Genomic DNA, 27,586 nt, shown 5'->3' with positions numbered 1-27,586 from the left:
TCTTCTCTAAATAAATTAAAACAAACGCACCTAACACAAAGAAAAAGAGGGAGAAAATTAAGCAGTAACGGAGAGGACGCATGTAGATACACTCTGCGTGCAAACGCAACAACATGGTGAATCAGCTTTCCGTAAAGATACAAAAAAGACGGCAAGGAAAGGCAGGAGGGGACAACCGAGAGGCGAGGAGGAGGTTCGAGTGTGGCATCAGAAACGAAACGGCGGCGGCCAGGCGCATTCTCACGACATTTGCTCGAAATTGCCCTCGTCTATTTCAGGTTCCGGGAAATGCATCATCTCGCTCTCAGACCCCGGCCAAACGTGCTGGCTCCTTTCCCCCAAATTGGCCAAGATCGGGGATTGAAAAATCCGAGCCTATAAATAAAGATGAGCGAAACACGGAATTGCGGCCTGTTACTTCTACAGCCAATATCGCCTAGAAGACAAGGCCTGATCCACACACACACACTCTCTCTCTCTCCCTCCCCCCTCCCCTTCACATCCGAACGTCTCGTGTTCCGTCCCTTCGCGTCACCGCGTCTATAGCCTTCAGCATCTTCCAAGCACGTTTCGTTCCGTGTTAGACGCGCAATAATTTTCTCTGGGACTGTCTAAACCACCGTGGTCTAAACTAACGCGCACGAAAAAACAAAAAGCTTCCAGAAAATAACGAATAAATAGAACGGGAGACGAATTGAGGGGAGAACCGAGCAAAATGCAGGGGAACGTCTATTTAGAAAAGCGAAGCACGTGACGCGAAACCGGCGGAAACATGCAAGGTCAAAACGATGTTGTTTTTTTTTTGTTTGTTATTGCGTTGTTTAGTGCGTGTAATTCCCCCTAGCGAAGGCGGTTCAAAATGCGTTCTCGTATCGAATGCAATCATCGGTGCTAGTGTCCAGTCCGAACGCATGCATAGTTGGGTCTACATATTCTTTCTCCGTCTTCTCTATCACCGTGCTCTTTCTTTCTTCGTCTTTGTTTCTCTCGTACCTCAATTTCCAGCCTTCGTTTTACGCTTCTTATTTTTCTTTTCTTCTTTTTTGGGGGGGTTCCGCGGAACCTTCCTTGACTCCCCCAGTGAAGGCTCGATCCATCATTTCTTCGATCGCGTTGCGTTTTCTCTTTCTTTGAATTGAAACGTCCTCTGTAAAGCTGCTCTTCTAGTATCTGCCTCGGCGGTGCGCTCTGTTTTCTCTGGCTCCGAACATATACATAGAGATTGTCGAATCGATCGTGGCCCTATAGTAGTATCTCCTCTTTATCGTCGTCTTAGGTCCATCTTAACTTTTAGCACTGGTGTTGTTGTTGTTTTTTTTGTTTTTTGTTTTGTTTTTTTTTCAATACCTCTTGCGCTCGTGTCCCACGTATAAAAAGCAAGATCTCGGAAATTGCTCAGGATAGCAGAGATTAAAAAATAAAGATTTGACTGAGAAGCTTATTTTAATCTATGTTTTAAATTTATGCTTGCTAATCGTTCATTTCCTTCTCCTTCATTCGGAATACATATAATCTTTGAGAGCAAGCTAAAAATCGACATGTAGGCGTTTCTTTCTTCCTTTTTTTTTTTTCGTTAGAGCCAGCGTTTAAATCTGATCGTAAAAATGAGAACGGTAAGAATATAACAGAAAAAAAAAAGTAAAGTAATTTCATATTTTTAAGGTTGCCTTTTTTATATGGTTATCTATATACGACACGACGCGGCGCAGGTTCGGGAAAATGGCGCATTTGATACACGATCGGTTTTACCCAGATTCTGGGAACTCAAATTAGAAAGAAAGAAAAATGCTAGACGCGTCGATTTCTTCTTGCGTCTAAAAAGAAAATATAAAAAAAAGACGGAAAATAGCGGTGGGAGCGGTGGCGGCTCTAATTAAACGTGCGTTCGATCTCCAAGAACGGTTCATTCGAGAAAAAAAAATGATATTCGGTGCGGCGGATTTGCAACGCCAAGAGGTTGAGTTGGGACTTGATTATGAATGAGCACCTAACGTCGGAAAAGGAATGTATGACTCACGATTTTCACGACGGACATTAAGAGACACGTTTGTAAAAACAAAACATGAAAAGCCCGCAAAATAAAAAGGTAGACAGAAAAAAAAACACGAAAAAAATAAAGTTTAAAAGAAATTGTCACCAATAAATTAGCGAATGAATTTGTTGTTCTGCTTAATAATATGGAAGCAGCTGATATGCTTAGAGAAGCGACTGCTTCAAATAACCAGAGCAGTGGACGGTGGATGACTATATAGCCGCTGATCCGTTCGAATTGGGTGGTGACTAGCGCCACGTATGGAGCTTGGAGCCGAGGAATGTTGCGAAAGTAGCGTACGCAGTATTTTTGACAGTTGATGTAGACGGACCGTGCGGCAAATAAATGATGACAATACCACAAAGAAAAAAACATTGAGTCTTAGCTTACCGAGAACTACACCACGTGTCACCTCGTCGAAACAAAAATGGCCGCCAATACGAAAATGAAGGTCATATAACGATTTGCGGATGGATGATCGGTGCGAAAAAAATGGAAGTAGAGGCAAACATCATACTCCGTTTGGACTTAGGAACGGTCGATCTAACGCCATTTCATCGAAAGACGTTTCAGAAAACGGGCTCCTTTTATCCAAGCTCGGGTTTAGAGAAAGCGGAGCCTCAGTTTAGAGAAATGCCGATGATCGAAAAGGGGGTGCCACTTGAAAAAGGCTTCCCTACTTCGCGTGTGCACCACAAAGGCGCCTTTCCTGAAGGTCACGTGACATCCCGCGGCGGAACGGCGTTGGCTTCGGTGGCTCGTATCATAGCCTTATCTATACTCACGAAGCCTGGCAGTTCGACGACGGAGCCATAGCGTGCCCGGTCGCAGATATGGAGCGGAAGGATCTGGTAGCACAGAGCATCAAAGAGCCATTTCTCGGGGAACCTGGACGCCAGCGCACAGCTTTTGGAGTGGCGAGGATATCCGAAACACACTTGTTCGCTTGGGAGAAGTGTGCTTCGGCGTTTTGCCGCAGCGGGGCGCCAATCACGTGGCTCTCCTCTGGTCCGTTGTCTGCCGCTCCAGCTTTTCCATTTCGGCGGCCGCTTCTCCTGGCGATCTGCCAGGCTTTGTCAGTATATGGGAGGCTATGCTCGTATCGACTGACGCACTGTTTATAAACGAGCCCGTGCAGTGCCCACCCCGGGCGTGGGCACTGAACGCGGGCTCAGAAAACCAGATTCGCCCGAGCCGAAGCGTCTGCGCATGCGCAGGGCCAACAGCAACGCCACCGCAGTTGCGTGACGTAAGAGAGTCGAGTTTGTCCATATGGTGTCCTCTGCCGTCCGTCGTCGTAAGGTTAATGGAGCTTATTAGAGGGCGTGAGTTGCGTTGCATTTCAGATGGAATCAATTTATTTTTGCGGCTCTTTAGCTGGAAGAAGATTGGACAATCGTCGAAAGATTTCAACGTTACTTGGTCAAGTTACTATAATCACAATTAATACTGTTAATGCTCCTCTTTTTTATTGCTTTTCTTTTTTTATGTGTGTGTGTGAATTAGTTTAAGAATGCAGTAAGTTTAAGCGGGGTTCAAGGACAGCGGTTGTACACGACACGAGCCCCATGTATTCCGAAAACGTGCACGTGAGGAAAAACACAGGTTTAAAAGCACCGAATCACGAAACGGCCTGCCGCACAGCAATTTTTTCGCCGTACCGCCATGGAGTGTTTTTTTGTTTTGTTTTTTAAATCTTTCCGTGCGTTATTTTATTTTCTCCTTTTTTGTGCTTCCGTGCAAACCTAAAGGCTCGACTCGGGAGTGCGAGCGAACTGCAGTGGCGGTTCTTTTCTCTTTACGGCCGGCACCATAAAAACGGCGCCCTTTACTTGTAGAAGCCCAAGCACCCAAAACCAAATTGAAGAAGAAAAACTCCGAAAACTCATCAAGTTCGAAACGTACTGCCCGTCGTAAAAGGGCACCTATCCTCCCTATTACGCAAGAAAATAAAAATAGATAGAGAAGTATAAGAAGAAAAAGCGCCGAGGTGAGGAGTGCGGTAGTTAACAACGTCGTCTAGAGAGATTCGTGCAAAGGTTCGATTCCGTCGTGGGCTTCGTGAGCTGCCGGCATTCCGCCGTCCCTGTCTGCTTAGCCAAAACCAAATCCCTCCAGGGTAGGGGGGTGCAACACGCTGCTGGCACTAGGCGGTCCGTATCGCGGCGATCTACAAGTCGTTTCGCCGACACCACGGAGACATCTCATCGGCAGTCGCCACTACATCGCGAAACACGCACGCAGCACCGCGCGGTCTCGTCTATGATTTTTGTGGAGTTCTTATCGCCGTCAAACGATGCAGGGTTTCTCGTTGCGCGATTATAATACGAAAGCGATAAGAGAAAATATTTCCGCGAAAAATATGCGCGTTAAAAACTGCCTGCGAGCGAAGCCTGTGCGCACAACCTCGAGTTTCATTTTTTTTTTTTTTTTGCGTTTAACTAGCGTGGCTTTAGGCTGAAGTGGTTGTATAAGCTAGCTTCCCACCCTTAAAAGGCCGACTTAAATAAAAGAAAAAAAGCTATTGGATTGCAGTTTGGTTAGTCGTTCGACCTAAAGGCACTGATTCTGGGAAAGCAGCCTCACTGCTTTCCCTGCCTGCTAGCCGGGCATAAACAGATACCAACATACAGACGACTACACCGCGCAACGTGACAGGCTGATCTGTTTCGGTTGCCATGGCAACCGCCATTTCGTTCCATTTAAATCTTCGAAGCTTCGAAAGGGTCTTTGTGAACCAGTCGCACCAAGATCGCTATGGAGCATCATCGTACTGAAAGCGTACCCTCGCCAATGTAAGCGTCCTTGGCACTGCGCATGCAATCAACTTATCAATCATGCTTATCTACACAGATCTCTTACAACGGTATTGTTGTTCTTGCCTATTCCTAGACGGGGAAATTATTTTTCAATGCCACCAAGCACCGACGCCAAGCACCAACGGAGGTGCGAGGATGTGCGATTGTTTCGCCGGTGTTTGGATAACAACATCTTGGTATTCAAGAAATGTCTCGAGAAAGCGATCTGTCAACGGGACTTTGAATAGGAGGTTCACCGAGGATCGAGAGGCCAAGGAGAAACTGCTCATTCCGTGAGCCAAAATGGACCCTCGGCTCTACTTTCCCCGGGCCCAGTGACTTTCGTTCGACCCAAATTGTTCTAAGTAATATGGCTGTTGAGAAAAGTATCTAGTAAACATTCGTTGATGATGTGTTGGTCTACGAAAACAGTTGAAAACGCATTGTGCATGTTACCACTGAGTTCTTTTAAAATACACTATTTAGGGACGGACCACATCACCATTCTATCGACTAAACATATGTGCTAAACATTTGGGCAATCATAGACATTCCTGTAAAAATCGGATTCCTTACGAATATATATTTTCCGCGCCCCGTAGCGGTCAAACAACAGGGCTCATAACATTGTATGATGTGCCTATAGTCCTGTGTAGTGTAGCTCCTATCATTTGAACTATGCTATACACAAAGCGATGTACTTTTTACGTTACCAGCATCGCGGGAGACCACCGTCCTATTCCCTCACTAAATGGCCGCATTTCGCAGTAAAACTCGAAAGAAAGAGGGCGAATACTTTATACGCGGACGTAAAATGTAATTAAGCGATGATACGAGACAACACGAAACCAAAAACTAAAAAAACCAGCGATAAAAATTAAGCATAAAGAGAGGGTTTTTGTTCGAACGAAGCCGCGACAGAACCGGCCAAGTGTGTTACTACTAAGCAGACGTCCAACGGAGGCGCTATCAACGTCCTCCGTACGTGGTCCATATTTAGCGACTGACTATCGCTTTTGACTTGGCAACTTTACGGTGGGTCGCCGTCGGGTGCAGGGCGCCTAGCGGTCCGCCGCATACAATGGCCGGATACCGCAAGGGCCGGCGCGCGGAAATGAATGCCCCGGGGAGAGAGAGAGAGGGAGAGTCACAGTTTCCATGCAGAGTGCGCAGTCACACAAGAGGTGCGTGTAGTTAGGCAAGCATCTTCTCCGAGTCGCTGACCTGCCCTGACAGAGAAGATCAGTCTGCGCTTTGGGGCGTCTTGTAAGTGTCGTCGTATAAGGGGATGCCGTGGACGAAAATGACCGCGTCTTCCGCGTTTAGGTAGCAGGGGGAGGGGACTTCTCGCGAATGGGGGACCACCACCGTTAACCCGCCAGACCTTTCAGGTTGCCTCAAACCGGTTCAACTGAGACGTCGTTCTCTTTCTATCCTGCGAGAAAAAAAAAAAGTTTACACTTCGTCACGCGAACAGACCGGAACCGTGGAAATTAAGGAGGACAGCAGCGCTTCTGAGCAGTCGCTTGTGTCGAGTGTTCACATAACATCAGAAAGACACTGAAACGGCATTTTAATAGGCTTATTTCCATTTTCTTTCATCAATTTATGCGAGGCACTATTATTACATTGAGCACTGCGTCAGTCGGCGAAGGCTGTCGTGATGATTGCTCAACCGCCCGCAAGTCTCGTGAAGCTCGTATGTGGTGGTTTGTTTTCTTTTTATTGTGGAACTCAAGTGAGATTACCTTTAACTAATTACAAAAATAACTTTTTAAGAATATTATAAGCTTGCTATTAGTGCACACCTCGGTTGAGCATGAAGCTCGTGCCGTGCCGTGAATGATGATAAAGGAAAAAAGACTAAACTTGTATCAGGTTGCAATTTGTTTTGATTTACCTAATCTTAGTAATCAAAAATTGACTAAATCGAAACAGTTGTCTCGTTTTTACCCTAAGAAACTAAAAGCGGCAGACAGTGTTTGCTTAGTCCGAGACGCCGAACCAACGCAACCGGCGCTATAGCGAACGCAGAAAATAGAAAAGACCGAGAAAGACCGAAGCCACAAAGTGCAAAGTATATGGCGATGTTAATATCATCCGCATTCACTCCCTTCCTCTGGTATTTTTTCTTCATATCAAACTTGCTCAAGCTCGCTTTCCATTTAGCCTTCGTTTCTGTAAAGAGTCACCGTACGCCCTGAAGACAGTGGTCTTCTTTGTATATATCAAGTGCCAAAGAAAGCAAGAAATAAAAAAGAAATCGAGGGAATCAGGAACATAAACTTCTGAATCCTTTTCGTTGTCGTCTGGTGCAACCGAGCCTCTGTGGCCAGCCAACCGTGTTAAAACGCGTCCGCATCTGCGTACGTCTGTGACTGGACGCAGATCTCTGCCCTGCTTGCCTGCCGGATTGGGTTGCAGTATAGAAGGAAACGACTCACCATGCCGAGACCACTTAAACTCCTTCTGTTTTCTCTTCCCATGCGAAGCTCCGGGTCTGTGTCGTTTCATAGATACGTGTTTTTGCCGTCCGTTTCATGAACGCGTCTGCTTCATTGGACAGTTTGCTTTCAACGATTACGTCCCACCGACAGCAGTGGTGCGTACAATTCTATCATTGTACGTCTTCCTATAACGTACTGTGGATGCTTGTTCGCCGGACAGTGTTTTCTCAATCGAGGTTTGCTGGAATAAGCAAAGATCCAACGAACTAAATCAGTTTATGTAAATCTGGCTTCGAAGCCGTATTGCCCGAAAGAAAGAGGGAACGCTGGAGAGGTGGCGAGGAAGGACTCGCCTCCTCTCGAGAGTTCACTCTGCTGAAGTGGAAAGAGGGGAGAGCTTTGTGGGTGAAGAGCTTCTCTTGCCTTTCCATAACTGCCGTTTCGTGCAATGCTTGGTGAACAGAGTTCCTTGAAGCAATCTTGGACGGATTGGCTTTCCGAAGTTAAATTTTCGCGCAGATTACATGTTTCACGAGTTCTCTTTCGTTTCCAAATACCCCCCAGTCTCTGCGAAATAGACTCTAAAAAAAAGTCCGTACGTTTACTTTCCCGCACCCAACACTCCGAGATTCAATCACCGCAACTTACGGAGGCAGCTCAGCGAATGACGATGCCCGAAACGTACGTTTAGACCAAACAAACGCAGTCTGAGTTGTGACATTAAGCAATGCAAATCGTCACGCTTGCGTTGCTCGATGTCACACCCCATACTGCGTTTTTTGGTCTAAACATACGTTTCGGCATTGTAATTCGCTGAGCTGCCTCCGTAAGTTGCGGTGATTGGCTCTCCGTGTGTTGTGCGGGAAACTAGGCGCACGGGCTTTTCTTAGAGTGTATGCAGATGTGCATTCTCTCGCGAGGACGAACATTACATTCAATTTCAATCGAAGCAATGACCAAGCCACAGCTTCAAGAAAGAGCGGGTCCCGCAACTTAATTGTGCCCTTGAAGCCCGTGTGTTCGTTTTCGTCCATCTGTTGCTCGAAGCAACGTGCTCGCGGTTTTATCTTTAGTTTCACTCGCGTAGTGTATATTTGAGATATACGTCCAAGCAACATTCGCAGAAACGATTCGGTTAAATGGGTACACACACTTCCACTGCTCAGTGCAGCGATCGGTTCACCCGACACTCCTGGAGTTGGCCGATTCCATCGCTGCAATTTCCCAACCCCTAGGTGCGCATGTTCGTTGTAATCGCTTCGAAATGTGAGCACACCGGTGGGCATACGCACTAAAGCTAAAAATGGCATCGGCTAAGAGCCCTTTCATTGGGCAGCTACCAGAACATGTGAGGGTGCGTTGGACATGTGCTATGTTTGCCCGTCTAAACTAACGAGTGAATGTCTTCAAGACCAAAAACAACTTTGTACTCTGAAATACCCACATCTCTTTCTCTCTCCCTCTCCCTTTCCCCCCCCCCCCCCTCTCTCTCTCTCTCTCCAGTCCTAAGTCGACTTGTACCGTCGACCGCAACCGCATGGAGGTCGAACACGAGTCAACCGATGAAATCCATACTCCACGTCGCGACGGCGCATTCATCCTTCGCGAACACGCAAACGCCAAGGTATGCGATCGCGAAACAAAATAGAGCAAAAAACCTCCACGAATCTAAGCAGGGCTGCAGCGGTGTAAAGTTCTGCCCCGGCGGTATTTTGAATCGCGACTCTCCGATTTTTTTTTTTTCTTCTTGCTGCGCAACTTTTGTTTGTCTTTGCATACCCGTGGCCGGAAGAAAGACTACACTGCAGTCTGCCTCGCACGTGCACGGCGCACATAACCATCAAATCTCTTCCAGCCCGGAGTATTTCGAACCAAGAAGAAAGAGCGCACAAGCTGCCGCCCCGCAAGCCGGCTTCGAAACTCAAACCCAACCGTTCTCCGGTTTACCAAAGTACAAAAGTCAAATATTTTTTAAAGTTAGTTTTTAGACCTATATTTTCGTTGCAATAACACCGCTCGCTCACCGGTCTACCTTTCTATAAGCGTCATTTTTTTTTTTTTTTTTTATTAATCCGATGAAGACAAAGCTCAAAATGCCGCCGTGGATCACCCGACTCCCCGAAGAGCTGAAGCCGCCTTCTGACGACCAGCTTACGACGGCGGACCGCAAAGGACGGCACGAGCCAGTCGAAGCCATTCCAATCCAGTGGCACGGGAGTGTCACGTGACCCCTCGGGAAGAGCGCTGCAACGCGCAGGGAGCGTGGTCACGTGACACATTCGCGTCGCTACCCAACAGCGACGACGACTGGTTTTCCGGCGTCGTGCGCACGCAGTTGCAACTGCTGCTGGAAATTAATTCACAGTGGTAGCCTCGCTTTCTAAGGCTTTTTTTTTATTATTATTTGTTTCGTTGACGTTTCTGCGCGGCTTGTCTTGAAACGAATTGGCCATTCGTTTCTGTCACTGCCCACGCGGCAAGAAAAAAGAATTAATCGATGGCGTCGGCACCTCGACTGTCTGATGTCAGCGAACGGTGAAAAAGAAAAAAAAGAAAAGAGAGGCAGTTACAAATTCTGTCCTTAACGATCGCGAGAGCGTCCATCCCAATTTCGGATTCTCCGTTTCTTTCCTTCTTCTCTCTTCAAATATATTTTAGACAACGTGGGCAGCGAGCCGCCGACATCGGCGGGGAGTCAAGTTTGCAGCGGCTGCGAGAAAGAGACGCGCTCTTTGAAATCGAATTTGTTTCCCGGTCCGTGTCATTTTTGTGTTGCGTGTTTGGGCGTCGCGGTGCGTGAACGATCGGCGTCGTCGCTCGAGGCAGGTGTAAGAAGTATAGTGGTCCGCGTGGTAGGCAAATAATTGGCTTGGAAAGGTCTATTCCCGGCGTAAAGTGCACGCAATCGGTCATCTGGTCGAGGACGACTCGGCTTATTAACGAGCAGGTGGTGGGTTTAAAGACACAAATATCTTCGCGTTGTGGGCCTTGCACCGCGGAGCTCAAATTCACGAACCACATTTCCCTAGGTAACGATTTTGGAGGCAGCAAACCCCTTTTTTTTTTCTTATTCCTACGTCACGGGGGCTATTTCTGAGAGAACTGGAGCAGCCCTAGTTGGTGCGTGACATGAAGACTAAAATGACTATGAATAAAGCACACGAAAAAAAAACATGGAGGTGTACTTTCCGTTTAGGCCTTGGTGTCATCGGCGCGGATCATGTAATGATTTTCACTTCGCCAATTTATTTTTTCAACTTCGTGATAACAATGGGCTGGGACAAGTCAGGACGTCATATCAGTGCAATTGAAAACAAGCCTTTTCTTTTTTCCCATAAAAAAACAAAAATAAAAAAGACGTTCTTATCTCGAGACAGACTCATGCAAAACGTCAATCTAGACTCGCTAAATTTCTCGTCTACAGCGGAAACACAAGTAGGGCTCGCTAACTTCCCGCACTGCCTAAACCAACACGCAACATCAACGTTGAGATGAGATATTTGCTCGTGTTATTTCGAGCGAGCCGGTCCTGAAAATTGTGCCTGGGAGGAGCCAGAAATCCGACGTGCGCTGTTCCATCTAAGTGCACCGTTTATACCGAACGAATATAGAAGCTCTGAGCGTGAGCTACGTAGTTTGAAGCTCCACGTCGCGTATGCGGTATAGGCCACCACAGAAAATTGAAAACTCGCTTTCGGAGGCATTCGCTCCGCTGACTTCGCTTCATAAAACGCTCGTTCAAAGGTATCTTTAGTTCACGGGAAAAGTTGGGGGCCATTACGTGAACCATTATGTGCTACTTCCTTGTGGCGAGTGTCTTCGGGCTTCACCTCAAGAACAAATATTATATTTCGTGTAACTGTCAACAACGCTCTACATTACACGGACGTGTACTCCTTGAGATGACACGTGTGTACCACGAAAGAGCTGAGCAATCACCAAGGCCAAGTCGAACTGCCTCAAGTGCAGGTAACAACCAAGCGCCGAAGACACCTTAAATTAATTGTTTTTAAAGGTCAATTATCAATTGATCATGCAGTACGTGACCCAATTGTGGGCTGATTACACCATAAGGCTTTACGAATCCGGATGTGATAACCGTATCTAAAGAAAAAGAAATACTTGAGAGTATACCACTCTAAAAAAAGCCCGCCGTCTACTTTCCTGCACAACACTAAGAGAGCCAATCATTGAAACTTACGGAGGCAGCTCAGCGAATGACGATGCCGAAAGATATGTTTAGACCAAAAAACGCAGTCTGAGTTGTGACATTAAGCAATGCAAGCTTGACGTTTTGCATTGCTTAATGTCGCAACGCAGACTGTGTTTTTTTAGCGAGTTCGTAGTAAGGCGCCCTCGGTTACGAGTACACATCCTGGTTACGATTGTTCGAAGCCGTTTGTACTGAGAGAGATTGGCCGGTGTCCACGGCTTTGGGCCCGCTAGGACAAGTATATACTTTACAATTAGCCAAACTGGCGTGTAATCCTACTGAGAGACAGTCGCCGTTACTTGTGCGTCCGAAACACAAAATGGCATAGCGAACATACAATTTCCCCGGTGGCCAAGCCCTGGTTGCTAGACTCTCGGCATCTTCAAAAGATCACTGAACACCTTCAGAATGCGGGGGCACTGCGAATGTCCGATTAGTGCAAAGCTTGGAACCGGGCTTTGCACTAACTGCATAATATAGGGGAAAACGTACCTATTCTCCCAGGAATGTAAACAAATGTGCATTGTAAAGGTAGAATATATCACCAGAATACGTTGCTCCATCGCACAAAGGAGCGAACTCGTCACGTCGTTACACCAGAAACTGCCTGCCTCTAGCATATCTCGAAGGCGCTCTAAAAGCATATCATTTGTATAGGTACTCTGTGACGGTGTGGTGTGACCTGACGTCATGGCGCCATGTGACGTGAAGCCACGTTACCACGCGAAGGGGACTCAAATCCCCCTACGTGGCGACCCCGCGTCGTCGGTGTCACTATACAGCATAATGTCACAGTGTCAGGAGCCGACCATCACCTTGATGACGGTTGTCACGTCACACCATGACGCCATCGAGGCTCCATCTCAGGCGAAGACACAAGGGTTCTAAGAGCTAGCCCTACAAATATTACGCATATAATAACGCAAGCAACGAGCAGTGGCGTTACTGGTAACCCGTTGTTCTGTAACTCGCACGAATCTGGCCGTGACGCGTGAGTGCGGTCAGTTAAAGTGTCAAGGCGAGAGATGCTTCGCGACCAGGCGCGCACAGCCGGTCAAGACTCACTAGCATGGCTGAGCGTGGACACGGAGTTGAGCGAGCTGCCGGCCGACGTGACGGCGGGGCTGCTGCCCAGCAGGCTGCTTGCCAGACTGCTGTTGACGGCCTCGGGCGTCATCTTGCCCCCCAGGGTGGCCAGTGTCAGGATCGTCGTGGCCATGTCCTGAGGAAGCATCACCTGCGAACCGCCCATGAATCCGGGACGAAAGGTATGAGGAAACTGAACGTCTCAATATACATGGGGGCAACGCGCGACCGCTTGATTTGACACGCTTCAATCTATAAGAAAGCGTGCGTGTCTGCTTTTACGCAAAGCAACTGGGACAGCTAATCGCTGCACTAACGAAATGACGAAACAAAAAATATGTTTAAAAAACACTGTCTGTGGCTGGGGTACCGATCATTGCGAAACGCAATGCTCGGTGCCATAGAGCAGACTGCTTTCTTAAGTCCAAGCTATATATCGTTTCAGGTTAACTCCAAATGCAGCCGACGCTACAAGCAAATGGGACCAATCAAGCGGCGTCAAGACATCAAGTCACTGGGCCATTTCTGTTTTTGATTGGTTGTAGCGATGATAGAACAAACAAAGAAACATGACGAACAACATGATGGTGCACTTTTGACGCTGTCTGTTTCGTCCCAATAGCTTGAATAGCGTTGGCTGCGTTGGACGTAGGGGCAACTGAAAAGAAAAAAAAATGTTTTTAAACAATATACGACACTGTTTTTATGTTTTTGTTTTTAAACAACAATACGACACTTGTCGACAAATAAATCTTACGCAAAAAAAAAATTATAATAATATTGACGGCGCGAGAATTATTTGAAATGCTCCATGATGTCACGGAATGGTCATACATTCTTTGCACCTTAACAAGATGGCCACACTCGCTCCACCTCAACGTGATGGCCAAGCCAATCCACCTCTCCTCTACGCGCCCGAAATGCCGGGAGACAAAACAAGTGGAAAGGAGGTGACTACCGACTAAATCGGGTCTCGCACCATCAAGAACGAGCTAAAAAAAAACATTTTTGTCACTTATAACTTTTTCTTGACACGCGCTTCCCAACCAGAGTGCATAAAAAACAATTATTTTTCGATTTTCAGTGCCCTTTAAAGGGAAACGAAGTTATTCTATAAAGATATTTTCAGCTCGTCCTTCGCCGAGAGTTCCTCCAACAGATGGCAGCAATTGGCCCTCCCGTGTGCTTTCCATGAAAGGAGACCCCTCAGGATTTTTTAGTGTGTAAACGTGGCACTATTAGCATGGCGGCGGGCACCCGAAGGCGACCAAAACAGCATTGGTTTTGGTCATCGCTGGGGACGTGTCTTTCTACACTTCTGGCTCCACACCTTTGGTGGCATCGTGTCCCCTCTAGGACCTTCCTACCTCCATGACTATTCGCAACTTTCAACGATGGTGGTCCCAAAGTATGAACATGGCGCATCCTAGAGACCTTCGCATCGCTTATCACCCGGGCGAAAAATGCTGAGTCACTGAGCTGTGGACGCATGCGCAGAGTCTGATACACATCACAACGGTGCTACAGCGCATGCTCAGAATGCGTTCCACAATCCAGCAGACAAAGATGGCAGCCCGCAGAAGGCGATCTTTGCAAAGGTCTATACTTCGTCTCACCGTAATTTGGCAAATGGCGACTCGATGCTATGGTAGCGAGACGGTCATTCTATTCTCTCACGATAAACATTTCTTTTTTTTTTTTTATTCATCCGCACGTTGGAGATCTTTGGAGCCAATCGGGGCGAGCGAGCGCGACACGCGCGACAGCTCTCCGCAGGAAGAGTGCGCTCCAACGATACGTCGTCACGTGCTTTGCTCCGACGCGCTGATTGGCTCACGGGGAGCGCAGCCTTGGCCGTTTGCCTCGCTATGGCGAAACGGGGTGGAGTTCGGGGATGATCCCACCTCGCAGCATGAAAGTTCGCTTACACCTTCCTGACATCAAATATGTGAGTTAAGGCTTCAATATCTCTCGTATTCAATGAAATTAATATTGCTTACGAGAGTCACAGACCGAACCTCCTACCGCTGTTCTACATTGATCATCCAGATTACAGCCATTGTGATAGGCTCCACGTGCGCCCATGTCGGAGATGAAACTTGACACTACTACTTAAGGCTGGTTCGCACATTTGTGTTTGAGTGCCGACCGAATGCGTCCCCACCGCACATCACCGCCTACGACGAGAGAACGTATGGCGCCATCTGTCGGGCTATATGTACAGATATCGCCAGAAAACCCGGCGATATCCGCACATATCCAGAATTTTTACGCGTCATTATTTAACCTTAGACTCGACATAATTCTGACGATGCTATAAGCGACCATTTCTCCTATATAGCGCGTAGATTTGATCTTGCAACTACTGCAAAACCTATAGCTCTGGGAATTTGAGAGGGTTCCAGGGCTATTCGATAGATGGCGCCAGTGCGACAGTGTGGTCTCTCGTCGTATGCGGTGACAAGAGGTTGCTGCGAGGCACTTGGTCAAACTCAAATGCAAATGTGTGAACCAGCTTTTACACTGTCCTAAATGCATCCGTATTGTAGAAAAAAAAATTCGCTAATGCGTCATTCGCTAAACAAAATATTTCGCTATATGTGATGTACATTGTCGACTTTCCGCCCCTCGTATACCCCGCGCATATAGATAGAATTTGCCCATCACCGTGAACGAAAACTCGGTGCGCTTTATTAAAGTAGAGTTGTTTCTCGACTTTGATTTGCTAGAGCCCCGTAGAACGCGGCGACGGTGTACTTACGGGTAAAAGTAAAAAGAAAAAAAGGGGGAAGGTTGAACATTTGTACAAGACGATACGGCAGAGTGAACACGACCGTTTATTTCTTCGAGTAGCGGGGCAGGTGTGCGCGTTGACTTGGCACAAAGTTTGCCTAGCTTCGGCACTATTAGCACGCGGGAGGAATTCTCCGAACAAGAGGACGTACTTACGTAGGTGGCGAAAACTTCAAACGAGTTTGTACAACCACCCCAAAACGAAACAAAAAAGGAGGCGCGTCAGAAACGCAATTACGGCTTCACAAATAAACCCGAATAAGGTAAAGCAAGAAACATTCATACAAAAAACCAATGGACCGGAGGGGAACGAAAACACTTCAAACTCCAGTCCTAAAATCCGCATAATGATCAAGAATGCCGGTTTATACGAAACATGGGGTGGTCCGAAACTTTGGGGAATCGATGCCAGCAGACAGACACGGTCTTGCGCAATTGGATAATAGAAACATTTTAAGCATACGGGTATTAGGCTCCTCCAAATGCTATCCCTTATATATATATATATTATATATAAACGAAGACAGATTTTTTAAAGAGAATGAGAAAAAGAGTATTCAGTGTACTCGAAACAAGAGGCACGCAGAGGCAAGCATGGTCGACGTCTGGAAGGCGGGCACCTGTGTTTAATAATCTTTCTAACCTCGCGCGTGTGTAAACACGACAGAGGGGCGCCTTTTGTTTTGACTGGAATTCGCGAAGAGTGTTCGGTTCTTCTCCGCTGCCCTCTTCGTATATTCCGTACAAGCGTGCACATCCTTCTTCTTTTTTTATATTTCATTTCGCAGAACACACGCAGCTTGCACAGGCCGAACAAAAGACGGAGCCAGAAAACACGTATTCGACCGGGCTGCCTGTATCTTCCAATCCGTCATGTTTCTTTTTATTTTCATTTTTTCCACGATATTTCGTTTTGTTTCGTTCTGTTTTTAGGCAGACGCGTCTGTTTACGCTACGAGCCACTTGAACCTTGACGAATGCGTGAAGCACAGTCGAGAAAATTCACGGGAAGGGTACACGAGCAGTTTCTCTGCATACCATTTTACGTGTTTGTTTTCTAGATTTTTTTTTTTTTTTTTTTTTTTTTGTGGTGGCATGTTTTAGGAGAGCTCTACGCCAAAATCAGGCCTGAACTAAAGGTGAATGGTGTGCAAAGGAATGATGAGTCAAGGTTATGAAACGTATATTTCTGGCCCTTGGTTTTTAGAGCCAAACAAATGTGGTTTTTCTAATCACTTCATTTTTGGAATACATGATCGGATCATCTTTCAACACGAAAACTTGATAACTAACTCTCCTGCTCCTAGCTACTTTTGGGTCAAGGTGCATAATAACAAGAACTTTACAAGGTGAGCTAAAGCATTCATCATGACGAGACTGCATGCGCTCAAACGTCAGGCCCAATGTCTGAAAATATTATGATTCACCAAATGGCATCGTTTTCTGACGTTGCTTCTCTTTGGCAGTGAATGATTTAACATAGAACTTAATTGTGGTGTCCAAGGCCAAATAAATTATCCGATGAAATTTTTTATGCAGTAAGAAGCCACCGTCATCTAAAACGGAGATTTATGAGATCCCTTCTCTCGGGTGAGTTAGTTCTGCCGCGAGTACAGTTCAGGCAGCTTTTCACCAAGTGCTAGGCATTACGAAGTCGGTGGCAATCAGTGCATCGAACGACGTTTCATCGACAGTTGGTTTCATCGACACGCTATGTTTCATGGGTGGCACTCAGTTGGTCGAACGAGGACCCGCCTCGACCACCTTCGCGTCTGGTTTCTGGATTCACCTGAGGGTGGTTGCCCATCAGCTGATGCGCTCCGTGGAAAGGCACAATCCCGTCGAGTCCAACGGACGACGACGAGGAGGTCGTCCTTCCGGGCACTGTGGGGACCCTAGAGCTCTCCACATCGGAGTGGACGTGCCCCCCGTGACCTCCGGGACCGCAGGGCGCCGGAGATAGCCTCGGCGGAAGACTCCTGGAGGACGCCAGGTCCGCCGTCGAACTTCCGCAACTGGATGCCGGGCTAAGGGGCGGAGGTTGACCGTGGGCCGGCCCTCCGGAGCCCTGGGCCCCGATCAGGCAGGATGTGAGCACGGGGGGACCGCCGCCCGAGAGCCCCGCCGCCTGCTGCGCCGACGACAGTTCCTTGGCGAAGTTCTGGAGCAGCGCCTGGCTGCCCATCAGAGCTCCGGATGACATGCTCTCCAGGATTTTGCCTGCAAGCGAAGAAGGGTGAGGAGAGAGTGAGACATAGTCATTGTTTGAAAATGTAAGCTTTAAAAAAAACCATGCGTAACTATTATTATTCCTGATGACGGATGAAACAACCGTACTCGTAAGGAAGAGGGGAAAGAAAGAAGCTGCTTATCTTGAATGAACTGTTTCCGAACGGCATACGCAAGGCTGGCTTGTGGTTCGGTGTGTTAAAGAACAACATAGCGCAGCGACTGGATAGCTTACTGGCGTAAACCTAACCTAAAAACCGAGCCCAGACTGTTATTATGTCGTGTACGATGGAACATTACGCCAACTGACACTGGAAATGCTCTGCGGTGAGCTGCATTGATTTCTTTATGTCTTCGAAGTTCGTCCATATCCCGTAGTCATTGATGGTGTCAACGACGGTTTCAGATACAAAGACATTTTCTTTCAGAAACACTTCATGGACGCTTATATGTTACAGTCGTTCGAATGTAGCTGGTGCCGGGTAAGTTTGCCGAACTTTGTTTATGGGCTTGCGTTGACGTCCCATCTCCTGCCACTTTGGTGGCTATGCTGGAGAGAGCGATCCTTCGGCTACATTTATTTCGCACCGCCGAATTTATTTTTGTCGTCAAGAAAAAATAGGGGTTATTACAAGCAGAGAAAAATAATGTCACACGCACCCCAGCTACCCAGCTACCCCAGCTAATGTCACACGCGACCCCAACTACCTGTAGGGGTCGCCACCATCGGGCAAATATGGCAGTCTTAGACCGGTCGCGCCTTGCCATGTGCCGTCAGAACCCACAAATCTCGTGTTTCAGCATGCAAGCCTTAGACTCAAAATGGTTTGCCTGTCCCAATTTTCATTCTTTATACGTTTCAAAACCTGCGCCGATCTCTTGGCGTCAGCGATTTTTTAGACCTCCTGGCGAAGCGACGGCAGGGCTGCGGTGCCTATGAACGTTAACACACACACAATGTCTGGCTCACGCGGTATAACGTATAGATCAGCGTTCAGAGCGACCTGAACAACACACTGATAACGACCGCAGCGACAGAGTCACCGGAACAAGCGTTCCATCGCGCTAACAGCCGACAGCATGTAAATCACGTAAGCCTCAGGGGGAACGATCAGGAATCGTGAAAGCCCTTAAAGGGGTTGTGCAACGATATTCAATTGGAATGTTTTTTTCACTTTACACGAGCTTACTGGCACTAGTGGGACTCAAGGATACTCGCACGCAACGCCATTGACCAAGACACTTCTTTGTTGCGCTGTAATTTCGAGGGCAAAACCGAGTGTTTTCATTGAATCTCTTCTTCGCAAGACCTAATGACGTAGCTGGGCGGTAGCAGTACCGCCCAGTGGCGATATTAGAATGCGGCTCATAGATTAGACCCGAGCATAGCGTGGACACTCGACTTGGGCTCGTGATAATCGATAGCTCAAGAAGCATTCGGGTAGTGTCCTGTGTCCAATCGTTGCATTGACGACAACAGCCGAACCGTAACAATGTCTGGAATTCGGCGCGTGTCCTGTGCCTTGCCAACCCCAGCGCGTGGCTATGATCAACATTGGCGGCATATAATCGGCTTCAGATCACGTGGCCGCTTGTTCCGGCTGCGAGTTGAGGGGGTGAACGGTGCTCGTTTTTCTTAATTTGTTTCTGCGACTTCGATTGCGTGTGATGAAAACCGAACGGGTATTTCACAGGTCATTAACGCCAGAGATTCGTTCTAGGCGGTATTTGCGCAAAACAAAAAAATTCGTTGCCTCGCCTCTTTAAGTTCAGTGTTTTCCATCTACACATGTGCCGCGCCCGTTTTGCTGGAGCCGCGGAATAAAACTCCAAACAAAGCGCAGCCGACAACAAAATAATATACGCGCGAGCCGCGCGTCTAACGTGCGACTGGCGCCGTTCGCGCAAGCCGCGCTAATAAAAAAAAGATGAGAATGTGTAACAAGTGACTGCGCGCTGCGGTTGCGATTGAAGGAACAGGAAAATTTTTTAGACAATACGCGGCAATCAGTTCAATCAGCATATGGGCGTCGAAAGAAAACGAACCGCAAAATGAACTACTGAAATCGAACGGGTCTGTATTGATTAAAAAGAAAACAAAACATTTGGTATCCAACGCACCGCTAGACAAAATCGGTTAAAAAGGCCGCACCGACACCGTTCATTCTTGATATTGCATATTAGTTAGGCGGCACATCGGCGTGCAGACGAAGCATTTGAGACTAGAAACAATCGCTGTCACAACGTAAAGCTCTCGTTATTCGCGACGCCTCTGTTTCTTTATGGCCGCATGCCTCGTGATCCGCCCTTGTAATCATCGTTATTATGTCATTAGCGTCGAAGTCAAACTGATGAAATCAACGTCAATTTGCATCACACAAAGACGTGGGACGGAACGGGCAAGCGGCCAAAGCGAGTTACCTGTACGAAGTCCAGTCTACGACGAGGCTGACAACCGTCGTCGCATTGTATACAGCGTGCACGAAGCAGGCGAAGGACGGAGAGGAGACCCAGCAGCGCCTTGTCTAACCGCGTAAAACGCTCGATCAACGGCTCTACGAAACAACCCACCTACTGACGTGTACCATTTCTGTGAGAATTCTCGGACACAAACACCGTCCGTTTCCGGAGCGTTGTGATCACGTGGGGTATTAAGCTGATACTATACAGCTACGACAGAGTCACGGGGACAACTGTTCTGTCGCGCAAACCACCGACAACATGTAATCGCGGAAGCCAGAAGAGATGAGCGAAATCGCGAAAGGACCTTCTCCGGCCAGTTCAATGTTTTCCCGCTAGGTGCCGTCCGTTTTTGCTGGAGTCGTGAATACTCGGCGCGTGTTTTTGTTTCTATCTCGTTTTGCGCTTTCAATAGTCGCCTCAACCATATTTACATGAGCCTCTGCGACAATATCTGGTTAAGTCAGTCCCTCTTTTGTCTCTTGTTTTTTTAGAGCAAATATATACTATGGTCTCAATTAATCCTATCATGCTGCGATTTTTTTTTCATAAACCCGATTATTTATTTTGTTGCCTCGTTAGTCACGTCTCGGCCAAGTCAAAACCAGCGCAAATATGTTTTGCAAACTGCGCAGGTGCGAACAAAAACGATGGCCAAGGCACAGACAAGAATCTATAGGCTTGCCCAATTTCTTTGCTCAAAGTCGCGTTGAAAAAAAAATGAAAAAAAGGTATATACAACAAAAATGTATGCTCAATGGAAATACCAAGAAAACTAAGACAATAAAACTCATCTAAAACGAGTTGGCGCGCCCCATATTTTTTTTGTTTCTCTTCCTCATGCACGCACGTGTGGATACATTCCAATTTGTACGAACGTTATCAATTCAACAATGCTCATTCTCACGATTAGTATCAGGATCCAAGACTCGAATTAAATCGAGAAACGCACGCGAAGTCAAACAACGCGAGAAAGAAAGAAACAGACTAAAAACAAAGCCCCCCCAAAAAAACCGGGAATTAAATGAGAGAAAGCCAAAGCTGGCGGCCGAGCAAATTACATTTCCAAGTTGCGAAGTGGCCGAGCCCCTGCGAAGAAGTGACAAGAAATATGATGGATGGCGAAAAAGGCGCTCCAGTCGGCGGCGGCGCTGGCATCGTTGGAGAATTAGAGGAACTGGAAAAACACGCATACACAAACACAAAGAGAAAAAGAAAAAAAAAAAAAGGTACACAGGCTTCGGCGCGTGAAGCTGAAGAACACCGTGCCGTGTCGAAGCAAAAGGAAACCGAATTAGCTTTGGAATCCACTTGTTAACTTGCCGGACTGGGGCGGGGAATCGGTGAATCTAGGCTGACTTCACGGGCGCGAGAATCGAAAAGACTCACGAGGCAAAAGCAGTCGGGGAGGCAGTCAGTGGAAGAAGGTATACCGCGTCGTGTTCGCATGCATCGGATCGAGAACGACTTCGAAATGTATCTTCCCCTGCTCCATGCATGCCTGAATAAGGGGAGGGGGGGGGGGGGGGGGGGGGGGGGGGGGGGGGGGCTGAGGAGGCGTGTTTTGTGCGGCATGGGTTGTTCCCGATTTGCGCACGATTCGATTTGTTTGGGCTCTAGAGGCAGCGATGTATATTTCGGTCACGTTTCGTTAATACAGGCACCTCCGCCCCCCCCCCCCCCCCCCCTTTATCCAAAAACAAAACAAAATCAAATCGTTTATAGTGTAAGTCGTTTACAATAGCGGGTCAAAAATGCACGTATTTACCTAGTTCGTCCCCGAAAACGTTGCCCATACATACATAAATAACGGGGTATTTGTTTGCAGCGACCGCGAACATGCAGAGCGTCATCAGGTGGAAATCGTTGGGATAAGTCGAACCACATAGATAGTTCTTTCCTTTCCAAGGATGCAAGCATCGATAAATACCCACGCCCAAACGCGTGTGCCCTTGGGATACTTTCAATATAGATGCCGTAAAGATGCGCACTCAAAACCCTTTACCTACCACCACAAATCAGGTTTCTAAACCTCCTGCCCGTTTATCCTTCAGCTCCCCTTTTTGAAAACCACTCGTCGCCGTCATCAACCTTTTGACGGGTACATTCAAATATATTGACTGCCTTCATTTACAAAAAGAAAACCAAAACGAGAAAAAGAATGCACCGCGATGCAGCGAAAATACGGTGAGAGCTGCCACAGTTGGTCACGACTCCTTGCTTCTTGGACACAGCCAAAAAACCGCGAGGAACATTTAAAAGAAAACACGTAAAACGCTTACACAGAGAAGAGGACTCGAGCTTGTCGAATGGACGGAACGAATTGAAGGAGCCACCTGTCCTCGTGTTCTCCTCGCTTTATTTTATTTTTTTTTATGACACACATTGCATTATTTGTTTTTACTTGGTTCGTCGTCCGTTTCGTTATTATTGGTTTTTGTTTATAGCTAATGTCCTTATTGAGCCGCGTCCTTTTCCTCTCTTCACACACCCTCCTCCTCCTCCTCCTGTTCGCGAGCGAGCAAATAGAAAGGAAGCGCCGCCGAGCAAGCAAACAGCCGAATATGAAGAAAGCCTCCTCGAGAGAGACACACACACACGCACACGGCTACTCGGGAGCGAGACGGAAGAAAATTATTCGTCGTGAAACTTCCCCTCCGTGTCGCAACCTTCTGCAATCGTTTGTGTTCTTTTTTTTTTTTTTTTTTTTTTTAAGAAATATATTGTGTGAGGTACTCGTCGGCTGTTCGCTTAACGCTTATTTGTTTCACATGGAGAGTTTCGTGACCAGTTGTAGAGGCGCAACGATTTCGACTCTGTCCTTGCGACTTCGCAAAAGTCTGGCCACGACAAAATAAAAAATAAGAAAACAAAATAGACACAGGAAAAAAATATGTCTTTCTTTTATTTGTTTCTTTTGTTTTTAGGTGCGACGTGTTTGCCTGTCACGAAAGTCAGGCGTCGTGAGTTTTCGCGGAGGGCTTACATTATCAGAAATTTTCCGGCGAGAAGACGACGCAATCGTTACCAGAATGAAACAAAATCCATCCGCTGAAGCTTCCTATTGATAGAGCGTGGAAGCGCTTGTGTAATCCAATGCCTTAACGTGTTTAATGCCTTAACTGGGCCTTTAAGGTGGAAATAAATCAAATTAAACGAAATAGCTAACGGGACGCGCTAGTCGACACCAGTAAGCACACTATATCTGAAGACACGCAGAGATCTTTCCGGCAAAAAACCCAATTGTAATATCGGTGTCCAGGTCATTTGTATCTTTCTTAATCGTAAAAAGAAAGTTAGCATTTATAGAACAGGAATCCTTTCCGAAGTTTCTGTGCGCGACAAGTTGTGTTTGGCGCGCAAAGATGGAGCTACTGTCGCTGTCGTCGGCGTCGAACTCCTTGAGTGGTCCATCTCGACGCGTGGTGTACCGACCATGGAAGTTCAAGTTAGCTTTTGCTGATAGCTTCATTCACATCCGAGTTACGTTGCTTGCTTGCTTAATCCAGTTTCATTCATTGAAGATGTCAGTCCGGTTGTGAGGAGATAAGGCGCCGATGAAGGCGGCACCTTATCTTAATAATTATTTATTGAGGCGATTTCCCAACCGACGCGCCCCCAGCGACTAAGTGGAGAACTAAACCCATGAGGACAATAACCACATGAATTATTGGTTCGTTTTTCTGACGCACTCGGCTCACTTAGCCGGACTCTGCGTCATCACTCGGCTGGGACGCTCGTGTTCAATAAGAGAAACAGATTGGACGCGACTCCCAACAGCTGACGTAGCACTCGTGCCCGACACGTGTCCTGCGCGACGAAGGTGTGTTAAGAATCGAGTCTAGGGACTCTAGGCCCCGCGGTGGGTAAACATCAAACTCCATGGAAATGGATGGATGAGTGGATACGGCTTAATCTTTTCAATCGGGCGGCGGGTTGCGCCACCCAGCGAGAACAAGCTGCACAAAGCGCCCCCTATGGTTCTAGCTCCTCGCCAATAGATATGGTCAGGGTGGGACTCAGTTGGCCGAACGAGCTTTTAGCGAACGATGGCTTTTCATCGAAAAACATCCTCGAAAAACAATTTCGCGAATGGTCGGCCGCCGCGTAGCGGCGTTTACGGTTGAGCTGCAGGTAAGTTAATATATTTTTTTTTTTTTTTTTTTGTAATGAGCCGCCGCAGACTGTCGCTGCGAAGCGACGTGAACGCAGCAAGGAGGAAGGGGGAGAGGGGGGATTAACGTGCGCCTTTGTCATTCGCTAAAATGTTGATTCGTTCAAATGAGCGCTGTTCGCTAAAACGTCATTTGCTCAAGCGATTTGAACCCACCACGCGGGTAACATTACCTACTTTTCTTAGTTGCTCTTGTTTATTTCTTGATCTCATCCATAAGCTTTAGGTGACATAAAAGAAGTTTTTCTTTTTTCTCGTGTACCCTTGTCTTTAGTTACATGGTTTACATATCCGGTAACAAAAAAAAAAAGGGGGGGGGGGGGGGGAATAAGTAAACTATTACAACCTCGAACAAGTAAATAAAAATATAGAAGAGGCAAAGTTTGTTGTCTAGCGTGGGCAAAACTATGTTTTCCCTCCTACCTGAAATTCCACGATTCAAGATGGCGACGACTACATGGAAAAGTAATATAAACTGCACAGCGCATGGCAGAAAAAAAAATTTTTTTCTACTTCTTGGTATATTTTGCAGCCGATCATATCAAGCAATGCGGCTCGCCCCCCGAGAGGCTCTAAGTTGAGCGGCTAGAACCATCGATCTAAAATATTGCAGTGACAGGTATAAAAGATAAAATAAAACGTAAATTCTTCTCAGCGGTGTGTTGAATTCAGACGAATTCAGGAAATCAGGGCAAATCGTTTCCGGTGACTTGCGCTCCAACACGCTTCAAGAGTTCAAAGCAGAAGCGATGGCTGCCGATATCGATATCGCTGTACAAAAGCACAATCTGCTCAAACTCCACGACGTCTCCTTTCGCCGCAGGAGCGCACACTCGATGACACTGAACTGCCGAATAGACCATTTCACCAAGCGTTCGGCGTGTGCGTGATGCCGACATTATACTTCGTTTCACCTTATGTTGTACCGAAGTGAAGGCTAGAAGCGCGAGCTCATAGCGTTGGCAGCCGCTCTTAAGTCACGAGAGCTTGTGCCGCCGAGATGTGCCCCAGAGCAAGGAGCTCGCGCTTGTAGTCTTTCCTGCGGTACATCATAAGGGGAAACAGCGCTTGTAGCTTTTCCTGCGGTACATCATAAGGGGAAACAGAGTATAGTTTACAGCAGGCAGGTGGCAGTGAAAGAGACTGCTCGTGCCGTCTCGGGCTCTGCAAGTGCAAAACTGCAGAGACAGCGCTGTCGCACGTGCAAAAAGACTAAAGTTTCTTAAATGCATTGCGGCAGCGGCGGCGTGACGAAACTGCAGCTGGTGGGATCGGCCTATTAAAACGTAACTGTAAATATATTTCCTCTGTGCTGCTTCCAGATCTGGGGCGATGAGAGTGAAAGTTAGACTCTTGTTATACTCCCTGACAGAGAACGATATTGCGGAAATATCTCTGCAACACAGCATGCACACGTTTAGTAAAGGAGGTCCGTCATAAGCCCCCCACCAAATACAAGAAGAGAACACTGGGCGCCGAAGATGGACATACACAGATAACGTCCAAAGACGGCGCTAACTGGAAGTAGAAACTTCTAAAGAAAATCGAAAGATAATAGTGATCCCATACGCACGATATCTGCGTAGATATTCAAAACTCTAAAGCAGGGGTCTTCGAATTCCGACCCGCGGCGGCGTTTCGGCCGGCCCGCGTGGATGGCCGCAGTTTTTTCAGCGACGCCCGGCCCGTGGCACGCTGCTATCAACGCAAAAATAAGCGATCGTCAAAAAAATCGGCGTCGCGACAGGCACGAGAAGCGCAAAAAAAGATATCAGAAAGAATGAGAGAAACCTGTAAGGGCGTTCGAATATTCGAATTTTCGAATTGTAGTTTCGAATAGTACTCTACTCGATATTCGATTCGAGATGAACTCTGATATTCTCGAAGTGTTGACCGCGCAGGGTTAGCCCCGTTGAGTGCGCTTCTTACCGGGCACCGGTGCACTGCGGAGAAGCAACACTCGCGGAAGCGAGCTTCGTGGGAGTTGCTTCTCCACTGTGCACCGGTGCTCGGTAAGAAGAACGCTTAACGGGGCTAACCCGCCGCGGTCAACACTTCGATAAGTACAAATTTTGCAGTCACGTTTTTGAAGGCCGACGAACACTTCACGCTTTCCACTATTGCCCGCCTCCTCCTTTCCTAAACCCTCTCCACTCTTTGCTTTGCCTTTAACATGACTCCCCTCGCAGCTTAGGAGAGGGAAGCGCTAAGAGGATTATCTTCCGTGCAGGAAATCGAGGTTGTGCGTCGGCCTTTAAGAGTTTCATCCTAAAGGCCGGCGGCCTTTGAGATGAAACTTTTAAAGGCCTACGTACAACATCGGTTTGAAACTTTGTGAATGTCGATTTCTACAGTTCAGAAAGATTTTCAAAATTAAACTCTGATTAGTATGTAAGAGATGTTAGGCACAGATATCCTGACAACCTACGTTCCTCATTCATAATTTTTTTTTTTAATTATACTTGCATTAAAGAATATCTGCATATAGCAAGAAGATATAAAAATCCGCTCGATTAGGTATAGCTGTGAATCTCTAGGTTTAATTTTACGTGGAATACATTGTTTACTTGTCATTTTCATGTAAGCACTGGACTTTCTGAGGTCAAAGTTCATAAATATAGCTGGACTAAAATTAGCTTAGGTATGGAAGTTAAAGGCTGTGATACAAGCTTTTAGAAATTCATGTGGTTTTTCGTTTGGAAAATGTGCAGCAGTGAAAAGCTCGAAGAAACAATTCGATATTCCATTCCAACATTTTCGGCCAAATCTACCATTCGCTTAGAAATCGCTTCGAACTATAGAAACACACTATTCGCACATTCCTAAAAATCCAGATCAAAACGCCAGCTCCTCAGCAGATTTTTTTATTGCACATTGCCATCACCAGAATTACTATTCGTAGCTCCCTACTTCATGTAAAAAAAAAAAAAATCCTTTGCATACTCGTGTATGTATGTCGTGCATAGAGTGATATGATATACAATTTTCATTCGCCTTCTTCCCTCATGAACACACCAAAGTTCCTATGCGCTTCGATTTCTGTCTGGTGAGTTCTCTGGGTCAAAATTATTTTGTAATGTCAATAATAACAAAATATTGCGCTTAAAATAACGTATATGTAATTGCCCACCATGTATTTTTTTTTTCTTCTTTTCTATTTTTGCTCTAGTTTATATTTCTGTATTTACGTGCTTCTTTAAGCTTATTTATTTAGTATTTCCTCTTTTATATTGTCTTTTCTGATTTCCGACCCCCTAGAAGTGCAAAAGGTCCCCACAAAACGCTTGGAGACCCCTGGTCTCGAGTACCAATCAAAAGCCGTCGCTAACTGGACATTGAATTTGACCATCGAAT

At 46.8% G+C, this 27,586-nt stretch overlaps 1 protein-coding gene across 2 annotated transcripts in view; it reads right to left on the bottom strand.

Annotated features, from left to right (window-relative positions):
• The window catches only part of LOC8033331 (zinc finger protein castor homolog 1), a 344,798-nt gene that overhangs the window by 25,470 nt on the left and 291,742 nt on the right, over positions 1 to 27,586 (bottom strand). For both annotated transcript variants that reach the window (XM_029983036.3, XM_029983034.3), the window contains 2 exons: positions 17,159 to 17,589; positions 12,556 to 12,727 (listed from right to left, as the gene is read on the bottom strand). In XM_029983036.3, the coding sequence (XP_029838896.3) occupies positions 12,556 to 12,727; positions 17,159 to 17,589 (603 nt within the window). The remainder of the gene's footprint in view (positions 1 to 12,555; positions 12,728 to 17,158; positions 17,590 to 27,586) is intronic.

This window comes from Ixodes scapularis, unplaced genomic scaffold (genome assembly GCF_016920785.2).
Source record: "Ixodes scapularis isolate PalLabHiFi unplaced genomic scaffold, ASM1692078v2 PGA_scaffold1__304_contigs__length_218370807, whole genome shotgun sequence".
NCBI lineage: Eukaryota > Metazoa > Arthropoda > Arachnida > Ixodida > Ixodidae > Ixodes > Ixodes scapularis.
This window is presented reverse-complemented; position numbering and strand designations above follow the sequence as displayed.